General features: G+C 40.9%; 1 protein-coding gene across 1 annotated transcript in view; it reads right to left on the reverse strand.

Annotated features, from left to right (window-relative positions):
- Positions 1-12,323, reverse strand: part of RARS2 (arginyl-tRNA synthetase 2, mitochondrial) — a gene marked incomplete at its 5' end in the record, with an annotated part of 40,470 nt that overhangs the window by 7,276 nt on the left and 20,871 nt on the right. The window contains 4 exons of the mRNA XM_081997455.1: positions 3,560-3,684; positions 4,978-5,054; positions 9,288-9,348; positions 11,718-11,813. Coding sequence (XP_081853581.1) covers positions 3,560-3,684; positions 4,978-5,054; positions 9,288-9,348; positions 11,718-11,813 — 359 coding nt within the window. The remainder of the gene's footprint in view (positions 1-3,559; positions 3,685-4,977; positions 5,055-9,287; positions 9,349-11,717; positions 11,814-12,323) is intronic.

Consider the following 12,323-nt stretch of genomic DNA (forward strand, 5'->3'; position numbering starts at 1 on the left):
ACTTCCAGGGATGGGGCATCCACAGCTTCTCTGGGCAACCCATGTGTCTCACGACCCTCATCGTAAAAAATGTCGTCTTTCCAATCTAACCCTACTCTCTTTCAGTTTAAAACCATTATCCCTTGTCTTGTCACTATAGGCCCTAGTAAAAAATTCTTTCTCCACCTTTCTCATAAGCTCCCTTTATATAATGAAAGGCCGCAATAACAGGCCTCCTCCAGGCTGAACAACCCCAACTCTCTCAGCCTGTCCTCAGAGGAGAGGTGTTCCATCCCTCTGATCATTTTTGTTGCCCTTCTAGGGACCCACTCCAACAGGTCCACATCTTTCCTGTGCTGAGGGCTCCAGAGCTGGATGCAGGACTGCACATGTGGTCTCACCAGGGTGGAGTAGAGGAGCACAGAATCGCAGAATCACTAGGTTGGAAAGGACCTTTAAGATCATCAAGTCCAACCATTAATCCAGCAGAATCACCTCCCTCAACCTGCTGGCCACGCTGCTTTGGATGCAGCCCAGGATACAACTGGCTTTCAGGGCTATGAGCGCACATTGCCGGCTCATGCCCAATTTTTCACCCACCCAAGTCCTTCTGGGCAGGGCTGCTCTCAATCCCTTCATCCCCCAGTCCGTATTGATGCCAGGGGTTGCCCCAGCCCAGGTGCAGGACTTCACACTTGGCCTTGTTGAACCTTATGAGGTTTTCAGAGGCCCACTTCTCAAGTCTGTCCACGTCCCTCTGCATGGCATCCCATCCCTCAGGCATGTCAACTGCACCACTCAGCTTGGTGTCATCTCTAAACTTGCTGAGGGTGCACTTGATCCCACTGTCTATGTCAGTGATGAAGCACTGGTGCCAGTACAGACCCCTGAGGGACATGACTTGTTACTGGTTCCCACCTTGGACATTGAGCCACTGACACAGAACTCTTTGGACATGGCCATCCAGCCAATTCCTTATCCATCTAACAGTCCACCCATTAAATCCATATCTCTCCAATTTAGAGAGAAGGATGTTGGGGAGCATTGTGTCAAAAGCCTTACAGAAGTCCAGGGAGCATAACCTCTCTAGCTCTTCCCTTGTCCACCGATGCAGTCACTCCATCATAGAAGGCCAGTAGATTAGTCAGGCATGATTTGCCATTCTCCCTGGGTAGATATGACAAGAACCTCTCCAAAGCTCCTGTAACTCAATAGACTGAACTTAAGTCTGTCATTACAAAACCTAATTCATCTGGAAGAGTCTAACAGTCAATGTTCTCAACAGCTGCAGAGACATGTCTGCAAAGCTATTTCCAGCTTTTTCACAACTCAAGTGGTATTCTTCAGCAGATAAGCAGCATGCTCTTGTGTAGAGAAATTCACCGAAGGACTTGTTTCATTCCCTGTCTCACAAGGAAGTTCACAGGGCCAAGCTGGTGCTCTACTTCATCAGAAATAAAGTTACCTACATACCAGCACTTTAGATGCTGGATCTTCTGGGAAATCAATTACTTGTGTTTGGATGTACAACCTTGCCTAGTGAAAAGTTGATGCTTTTGACATACATAATGCTTTCTATTTTTAAACTCAGACCACAGTGTACTCTACCAGGGTCTCCTCTGCCTGTTTGTCTACTGGAGAGAAAGGAGGATTCTTATCATAGTCTTTTACAAGGCAAATCTGATCCACTTTAGCAAGGGCCAAGTGCAATTTTTTTATTGTGGTATATGTAATCTATTAAATGTGCAAAGTTGAGCTTACAATTTCCTATCCCAGCTGATTTCCCACTAACAGCAGCATATGGAGAATTGAGCTGTTCTCTTAAGGCACCACTTAAGCTGAAACAGTTTCACAGTACAGTTTTAGTACACTTGAATTTCTGTCTTTTGCTTTGCTATTTCTTTGTGCCAGGTCAGCAAAGCCAGCTGTGACAACTTTGAGTAGTTCATACTACTCATACCTTTGCTATTTACAAAATTCAGAAAGGACAAAGCTTGAAAAGTGCAGGGGTAGTTCATAGCCCTGAGAAGTCTCAGACTGGCTATTCATTCACAAATATGTTTAGATTACATTATTACATTTCATAACTGGGATTTGTTTCAAAACAGAACAACTGTCTCAGAATTCAGGCTTTTGTTTAGATGCTTGATGAGACATATACAAAGCAAAGCGGCAAAGGAAATAGACATTATACAGAGGATTTATGTAGACAGCAGGATTCATTGAGATGAATAGAAAGAAAAAGGATGCCAATAATGGAAACTTAAATAGTAGGAGAACTGTGTACAGCTAATAGTGAAGAAAAAGTTTATACAAAGGTATTTAACTAACCAGCTTCTGTTCCACGCAGGCATGATTTTTAAATCTAAAGCATTGGCTGTTAGATGTCCAGCTCCCAAAATCTTTCAGTGACAGTGAGGCATTTTGAGGCCACACACAAGTTTGTAATGTCTTCCACTGTGTATCCAAACACTTTTCAAACATTGAAGACATTGCTGTGAGTCAGGGATTTATGATCTCTAATTTAGGAAAGGGGAAATAAGGCAGAAATTCAAACATAAGGGAAAATTTATACAAGCACAGGTAGGATTTCAGATCTATCGGATAAGCTCTGGGGAATGCTGCAGTGCCATCTGAACACATTCCTCTTTTAGTTGTTCTTCTGCCTACTGCTTGTGCAATGGAACACGGGTCTGTACCTCGGCCGTCTCAGTTCAGTTCCAGCATAAAAATAAGTTTGCTTTGCACTCACCTATGATACCAACCTTTAAACTGAAGCTCTAAGCTCCATTACCCTCTGCAGTAAAACTGGTTTGAATCAAGGGTCACCCTTCTATCATTCTGCCTGCCCCCCTTTCTCTTTGTCCACTCTACAAGCGAGGTTATCTGGATTAAAAAAGCTGAGGAGGCAGAAGAAGGAAGATGCACATTACTTAACCTGGCCAATTCATTGATTCAGTTCAGCACCTAACTCCAGAAAGCACAAGAGGGGGCAGCATTTCACTGGGAACTGCTTGAATCTTGACTGCGTCAAGAGGAAACGGCTCTAGAGCCACAGCCTGAGGTGCAGGCAAACATCCCCTTCAGCAGACTCTGCTGCAGAGCAGTGACCTCCTGGGGACTCCGGAACCAGTCATGAGGCTGGGAGGATGACAAGGCAGTAATTGCAAGCAAGCTACAGTCAATCTTGTCGGAGAAAACTGTCAGAGCTACAAATCCTTTGGATGAAATCTGACTGGGCCCTGAACTCCAGCCCCAACCCCACTATTGACTAGCTTGTCCCTCCAGTAAAAAGCAACTGTTGTCCCCCAAAGGCAGGTACTTCCTTCCCATTATAAAAGCATGATTAAATAATTTCACTGAATGTTAAAATTTGCAAATCTGTAATTTAGGGAAATTCACAGAGTCGCAAAGGATTATTTTAACATTGTTTATATTATGGAAGATACAAAAAGTGCACAGATGAGGGCGTATCACTGAGATTAGTTGGATGCAGGGAAAAGTGAAGAGTAGAAAAGACTACACATTTTTGATCAACACAGAACATCAAAAGAAATTAATAAGACCTGAAATAGCTAACTTTTTGCAGAAGCCATGTTTTGTAACATCCTTGAGCGAACTTCATTTAAAACATCTTCCAGGAAAATTACTTCTCCTCTCCGAGTCTTCATCCCTTGAACTAGACCAAAGGACACATGCTGGCACCTGTGTTGAAAAGCAGCAGGACCTAAAATTACATTTTAATCAAGAGAAATGTTTGCAGTGTTTGTTCAGTGCTGGATTCTTACCAGGAAACAGCAATAACAGCTGAATAAATAGTCCTCCAACGTGGGAAACTTGGTGATATAATCAGTAACTCTCTTTTCAGCAACCAAAGCTTAGTATATAATGGGAAAATTATGATCACAATTATGATAACCTGGTCATTTGCGTGCTCCTGGGAACCTCTCTTGCTACTAGCCTTAGTATAGAGGACTCAGTGCAATAAATTGCAATAAATTGAGGAGAGGCAGGATGTAGACAGATCAAATTACTGTGGCAAGACAGATCTGTTAGTAACATTAGAAAGGGAGTCATAATAATTCTGTTGTGGCCACATTAAACTAAAAGTGTAATTAATCATTGCTAATAATAAAACATTCATTGCTTCTGGTCACAATAACCCCAAGCATTATTCCGGATCCATAACCTAAGGTAATTTTAGTGCAACTTTAAGTACTGTGAAAGGAGGCACACTAATATTCCTGAAGGCTAAAATCCCATATTTAACCACAAAAGACATGCAGTCTGTCAGAGAGGAATATAATTTAGTCTGCAGATCCATTATTGACCTTTGCTCAGATTGCAAACAAGATTGGTAATTACAATGAATAGCAGCGGGGATACATTTCCCTGCAATAGATATTTCAAGCCTGAAGCATGACTCAAACTCAGATTCAGATCTCTGCTAAAATATCATACTTCAAGAAGTAATCGTTTAATATGCAATCACACAATATCCCAGAAGCTATGCCATAAAGTCTCTGAAAGACTGTTTCACTTTGTCACATCAAGCAGTTATGAAAGACCTTTTAATGAGAGACAGGGCTGTTTTTCACATCCTGAACACATGGCAATGTCTCCATTCGCAAATAAAGCGGACCAGCAGGAGCAGATGTATAGAGTGAAGAAGTTGGTGCCAAGGACCTGAGGCCCACGTTGCAGACAGTTCGGGGGGGTTGTTTTCTCATTTTTTCCTCCTTATGGAGTAGCATTAGTTGGGTCCTACAGGCCAAATGCCTGCTTGCACTCTGGAGTTCCTTAGTTGTGCACCAGCAGCACATCTTTTAAGTTAGTTTCATTCAAAATGCCTATGTAATGTGCTACAGCATGGTGGTAGGTGGAACAGTCAGGCGATTCTCTTCAAAACACCACTCCACTGAAATGTCAATGTACATATTACCCATTCTTTAAAAAAAAAAAAAAAAAGGCATATAATTAAGATTCATAAATACATACCTTTCTGCCCAGTCATAACCCATGAGCTTCAGTATTTGAAACAAATGTTGGAAGTGATTACTTTGACTTTTATCTGTCTAAGGAATAGAATTGGTGTGTATTAGAAAACACTCCAAGTCTGATAAGGATTAGCTTTTAGTACACAAACACAGAACACCACAGATCCTGTGCCAGGAAGTCACTGCAAGCAGACTTAAGACCTATGAAGGCAGGCAAGACCAGAAAAATGTAATGGCTGAAATCTATGGCAATGGTATTTTGCATCTTGTCAGCAAAAGTAATTTACCTTTTCAGAAATGGTTATTCCTAGGTCATGAAGGCAAAGCCATGAACTGAAATGAAATCTTGATCAGTTTCATATAACCTGTCAGCTGCCCATCAGACAAAATGCCTCCATTTTCATTTCAGACCCTTGCTGCTCTTGTTATATTCCTGTGTTTTACATCACCAAACCTCAAGGTTCCTTTGGCTTAGAAACAGAATACCTCTTTAAGCTCTGCCTCCGGAACACCACTAGCTTCTATTGTCTCCAGCATGATTTGTAGAGCTTTACATCATGTGTCAGGTGCATAATTAAAAAAAAAAAAGTACAAATGATCACATTTTCATATTAATGATTCATCTGCTGCTTTCTTCCACTTCTCATTACTTTCTCCTATGACTTAAGGCAGTTTCTGATGGAGGTTTCATGTCTAACAATGATCTTTGTATGTGCTTCTAACTACAGCTGTTGCTACGAAGTTCACTTTCTTACCTAGTTGCTTTGACTACATCACTCAGAGACTCCTTTATCCCTCCTTAAAAAACACGGCAGTGGTAACCAAATAACCACAATTTTCTTATTTGCTTGGTGTTCCAAGGCACAGAGTGAGCACTGAGTGACGCGCTTATCTGCGTTTTTTCACAACTCTACCTCTGCATGAAGCTTCAAGCACCTGCCTCCTCTTTCACAGTTCCTCATAACCTGCTCCTATGCATCACGTCTCTGTGCAGATTCACAAGCAAGGCTGATAAATGGACAGCAGTGGTCAGCATTTCAAACAAGTCCTTCCAAGCTTTTTTCCATGCACCTTACATATGAGAAGCTCTCTGTATCTGTAACAAAGCCAGATCTCGCTCACTAAAAGATCTCACAATAACCTCTACAAAGTTTAGGTTAAGGCCAGCTCACTGTACTGGCCAGTGCTGCCTCGCTGTTTCCTCTGCTCCCCTCTAGGTCTGAATTAATCTCTATTCTCCTGTTTTATAACATTATAAATTCCATGACAGAAACTGATTTTTTCATGTACAATAGCATGTCCCTTACCACCTGGACCATGACCATAGCATTTAAAAGCCACTTTGGAGGACTGCAGTCTTTGTCAACAGATATTGCAACAAATCATGACAATACTCACTGGCAAAGAAAGACTCCAATCCTTCTAAGACTTAATTGCTTCTTTGTGACTGTTCACAGAGCAGAATTTTCAGCTAAAACTAAACTAAAAGCTGGCTTAAGTTTGTAATTACCTGTGTCGACCAATGTATATAGAGATAGCATACAGAAGAATATTTAAAATCATTAACAGAAAATAATCTAGTAATAATCTAATAGATTTTTTTTTATAATCCTATAAACTTCCATGGAAATAAGAACATGAAAAAAGACACCAAGATGAGAATACCTATCAGGCAGCACAAGCTCAATTACAGGTTTCAGCTGGCCACCTGAAAACTAAGCATCAGATCCTATGGTTTTGGTATGCTGTGTGATACTGCAAGAAGCATAACAATGACTGTTTATTATGCTTGAACAATTCACATAATTAAAATTGCATGAAAACCAAATTTGTTAACAAGGATGGATGGAAATTAGTAGGAATACCACATAACTTCATCTCTGCCTAGAAGTAATACTCAAAACATGGACGTGTAAGTAGGTAAGACACTACCATTTCGCAAAACTACTTTTTTTTCATAGCTTTATAGCATGGCAAAAATAACACAAATGCTCAAAAAGAAGATTTATATTATGAAGAATGGCAGGATTTTTCCTCACAGGCCCCAAAACTATACATGTCCAAATGTACGATACGTAGTTGGCTTTAAGGGAGAAGTTTGCAGCCTGACAGTATGGATTATATTTAGTTCTTCATATATGAAAGTGTTTTAGTTTCCTGTTTTGAGTGGAACGTTCAAGGGAATCTTAGTACCTCTTTAATACGTGTCATATGTTTTATAGTGCTTTTGGTATTTTGCTCATATCACTGCATTTTTATGAAATAAGTAGGATTTTAAAAAATACAAGTTGGTAAATGCACTGATTTACAGCATTACAACTAATAAACCAATTTAACGTTCTTTTAAACAAGTTGATCTGATGAAAATAAGATGATCTTATAAGACATTATAAAGACTCAAAAGCCTTTAAATAATTTTCTTGTAACAAGATCAGGATACTGAAATTAGTTTGTTTTTAATAATTAAAGACTAAAATCATTGGTTTTCATTCTTAAACCCACGAAGCCCTCACCTCTGGCTTAGTAAAGTCTTAACCCACTACAAAGCACTACCACGAAACAACAAAGCTCCAGCAGCTGGCAGTTCCACTCACCAAGCTGTCTATCCCACAAACTCTCCTCAGAGTTCAAGTCATCGCCCTCTCATTTTGTGATGCACTTTCTCAGCAATCAGAAAGTCAGAAATGATAGAACTAAATTACCAACTAAACATGTTACCCAAAAACTACACAATCTTAGCAAAGTTGAGAGAACCGGACTAGACAGGCTAATCCGTCATTTCCAACTTGAATGAGACATTTGATTGTAACAGTCACATCAGTCACAGCACAGTCTGTTTTTGCTGCATATCTGTTTGGACGAGGAGTAGATCAAAGAGGCCCAGGCAAGGAAGTAAACAGTTACTGGAGTTCAGCTATGAGCAGCCAGTCAACTCAAGACTATTGCTTCCACGCTTGTTCACTCCATTAGCTTAATGCTCAGCCCACATTCTAATTTGTGCACGGTACCCACCCAACTATTTTCCTTCTTTGTAATTGTTCCTTCTCCCTGGGTCTCTACTACCTCATGGTGTAACAAATACAAGTACTTACCCACCCACATGAACTAGGCAGGAAGCTTCCTTAACTCCTAATGCATTGCACTTTCACAGCCACACTGCTCTTTGATGCCAGTGAATCTACTATGGCCCAGTCAGTAGAGGCAAAAAACCTCCCACCAAAATAAATCACATACAGCCCTCACACCCCCGCCCCCACGCAACACAACCAAAAAATCCCTGTTCTATGACCACATGTGGGAATGACAAGCTACTGGCAACTTCCTGAAGACTGAAAATGAAAGGAGGAATGGGCCTTAATCAAAAGTTGCTCTTTAAACTATATCTGGGTATTTAGTTTTATGTTTATTGATCTCCCCCCCCTCCCCTGAATCATATTATTTGTAACATTATATTGGCTTTTGAAAGAGCTGTACCAGATAAGATTTACAAGCATGACCAAACACACCACAAAAAACATGCCAGAAACCTGCAGATTTTTTCCACATTCATGGAAGTCACGTGTCACATACGTGATGTCACGTAATAAAATGTGGTTTTCAAAATGTTTTTTTCTAAATCTGAGGAAAAATAAAATTTAAAAGCATCATATGAGATGTCCTTGATGATATTGAAGCAAAAAAAGTTTCACACAAGTGAGGAGATAATCCAGCTATTCATTACTGATACTGTTGGAATTGTTAAAAAGCAAAATAATCAATCCAAGAACTATAAAAAGATTCCCTGTCTACAACTGCTTAGTCCACATTGATTAAGCGGTACTTTATGTGCAATTTCTACATAATGAAACAGAGGCACTGTTCAAAGACATCAAAATTTACATTTCAGATAAGATATCAGGACTTTAGAGGAGACTTAGATTCATTTTAGAACATTAATTTCTAAATTTCTAAATTAACATTTTACAACCCCTTATAACACTAACAGCTTTTTCTGACTTGTTTAAATATTAATTAAAACATTTATATAGAAAATACAATGTCAGCTGAGTAAAAGTTCCTTTAAAATGAATTGCAATGAATTTTTAAAAACATAGAATAACTCCAGAGCTGATTTTTCAACCATTCTGTGAGGCATGAACTGAAACAGAACCAAGAAACACTGCCACATTGAGGCATAGCTGCTGGACTGTAAGGGCATCTATTTTACTGCCAAAAATACCATATGCCAAAGTCATGCTGGGAGCAAGAGGCCCCCTGGATTATTGGCGAGAGTCAGGCTCAAATGTGTTTGGTCAATCTAGAATTACTTACCACATAAATCATAGTATCCCAGCTATGTCTATTCATTCGGTCTATAGCAGCAGCAAGATCTCTGAAAGAGATAATGAGAAACTATCTGGACTTTCACTCAAACATACCTCATTATTTGCCTCTTGGGAAAATAATCTACCCTTACAGAGGGAAGAGGACTGCCAGATTAGAGGGATCCATGTATGCCTTACACAAAAAAGAGGACATGCATACTTTGTTCACAACATGTTTGAAATGTTTTTTTTAAACCACCAGCTATGAGTATAGCTGAGAAAATAGTTCTTGTGCACAGAGTAAGTCTGGTCTCTGTCAGCCTACTGGGACAATCAGTCAACTGGGAGACTTCAGAGAAACAACCTCCTGGAAAACTAACCCAGTGCTCAGCGTTAGATTGATTATATTGTAAAAGGTTCATCTTCACACACATAAAATAGTATGGAGAAACAACTTGGTCGAGCCCCTCCCTGGGCTGTCACAGGAGAGCCATCAGCCCCATGTCCCAGTCTGAAACCTACCTCAGGAGTCACCAGGAGCAGCTCTCCAGACCATCTTCTGACTGAGGGAGGTTACTGCCTAAGTGACATGGGACACAGGGGATGCAAGGGAAAAGCATTTTGCAATTGCACAAGACTTATTATGGGATGCTTAGGGGAGGAACCAAAGATGGAAAAAGAGAGGGAGAAGACGATAAAAGGGACAGGTGGCTTGTAGACTGATTGCTGGTTAGTATGTTTGTCCAGCTGTGCTCTGCACCTGTTCAGCACAGTCTGTCCCATCTTCTTATTAAACTCGATTTCAAACTTCTCCTGTGTGAGAGCTGCTCTCTCTTCTGTGTGCACATGTGTTTGGAGGTCTAAGTATCAGTAACTGGCATTGGGAACTACAGCTCATACAGACCATGCATCTGTGGTGCCACCAACTGAAGAGACTGAAGATAAGTAAAACTAAGTGATAGCAACTAGAGTCTGACCATGGGTCACAGGGGCCAAGGTGTCTGTGCTGCCAACAACTGGAGTGAGGGCACATGTGTCCATATGTGACTGACAGCAAATATCAAGCTGAACTAGCCAGCAAGTAGGTGAAGTGCTCTGACAGCCAGGTCCCTGTATAACTTCAAAGATGAGGCACTCAGAGGGTGCCAGGGGTCCCAGTCAACTGCTGCAGAGACCATAGGGCCTGGGTGTTGACTGAGAGGCTCACCTGTGTACATGTGTGTCTCTGTGTAGAAGGCAACAGGGGAGAGTGAGGATTCAGGGCCAGCTGCTGGATGGACCACATGTCTAAGCTTAGTTACCAGAGGGATCTACTGTGTCTGTACCAGCAACTGGAGTGGGGTTATGGGCCTTGGGGGCTTGCATGCCCAGGTGCCAGCAACTGGGGAGACCTGGGGATCCAGAGGCCAGCTAATGGGCAGACTGTGTGTTGAAGCTCAGCTACTGGAGGGATCCACATTGTGCATACATACTCTGTACATGTAATACATATGTATATTACTCATTTAGATAATACATAACATATACATACATGTACATATACACACACACATATATACACATGTATCGCACTATTAGACCTTCATCCTAATCAGCCAAAAGCGAATAAAATGAAGCCATTCATGCTGTCTGAGCGACGAGTGTTTTTGTCTGTGTTGCCCTGTTTGGTTAGCTGTGTGTACATATGTGTATGTGTTTGTGAGCCTACTGGGAACAGGTGCTCAGCCTTACTACTGGTTGGACCTGGGGCATGGGGCTGTGGCAGCCTTGCCTCTGTCCAGCTACAGGATTCAGCAGCTCCCTGATATGCAGGATTGACTGCAGCGTCTTGCTAATACCCTTGTCCCGAAGAGCTGTATACAGTTTACCCTGAGGGCTAGACATCTGATTTATTTACATTATTGGCATAAAGAAACTGTTAAGGCTTCCATATTAAAATACCCAAAAGGAATTTTAGGATACTGATGAGTAGGCAGGAAAATAGTGATAAAATTGATGGTGCAGTGCTGGTGGTCCACTGAGTCAAGAAGACATGGCTGAACTAGCCATTTTTTTCTGCATCACACTGTCAATAAATATTTTAAACAAAGATTTTTCTAAACCCCTCATTATTTGGTAAGTGTTTATTAGATGAAGAGATCCCAGCTTTGTTTTCAAAGTCAGTAGCTGAAGAAAGCATTATGATCTATGGGAAGAGGAGATTTACTAACAAACTGTTTAAGGGGAAGAAAAACATTTTAAAAGCAATTGTTTTTCCTGAGCCATTTTCATCCCATCATAGTTACATTGCTAGTTCCAGTTATGATTACTCATTCATCAAAGTGTTCCATCCCAGAAATAAAAAGCTTCAAAATCTGTACCATCAGTTACATACGTACTCATGTACAAAAGTTCACTGGCAAAATAAACAGCAATAAACACAGATGGTCTTACTTGCCTTGTTATATAAAGAGATGTCCCATCACTACGCATGACGGTGGAAAACAATGAGAGGTCTTTCTTTTCTGAAAGATCCACAATTCCTGTCCCTTTTCTGTAAGTTGAGAGAAAACACTGAAGTAATTGCACACCAGATCTAATACACAGGTAAGTTCAGGTAAGATAGAGGTCAGAACCAAAACAAGGGCCTCTTGCCAAGGAACCCCACTCACTCTAGACAAGCTCATTCTTTTCTTTGAAGGACTGTCTCTAAGTCTTTTTGAAGACTGCTCTTCAAGTTTGTTGTCACCACTGCTGATGCCAGAGGGCTGCCTGCCCACATTCTGGTGCACTTCATAACTATGGCTTCCATCCCAGTTCAGCCAGGCAGCACATCAAGACAAGGAACTCATCTAACTCTGCTCATTAAATGGCACATGCAGCTACCAAACTAATTAACAGCCTAAAAGGCCATTAGGAGTTGAACACTGTTATTGTACCTAATTTGTCATGGACAGGGTTCTGTGCTAGCCACAGGAAAAGGCAAACTTAATTTTTATCTGTGATTGCACAAATCCTGTTGGTCTTCTACTAGAACAGCTACCAAACCATCTAAAAAAGCCTC

The sequence above is a fragment of the Phaethon aethereus genome, assembly GCF_964289735.1.
Source record: "Phaethon aethereus genome assembly, chromosome: 3".
NCBI classification, from domain to species: domain Eukaryota; kingdom Metazoa; phylum Chordata; class Aves; order Phaethontiformes; family Phaethontidae; genus Phaethon; species Phaethon aethereus.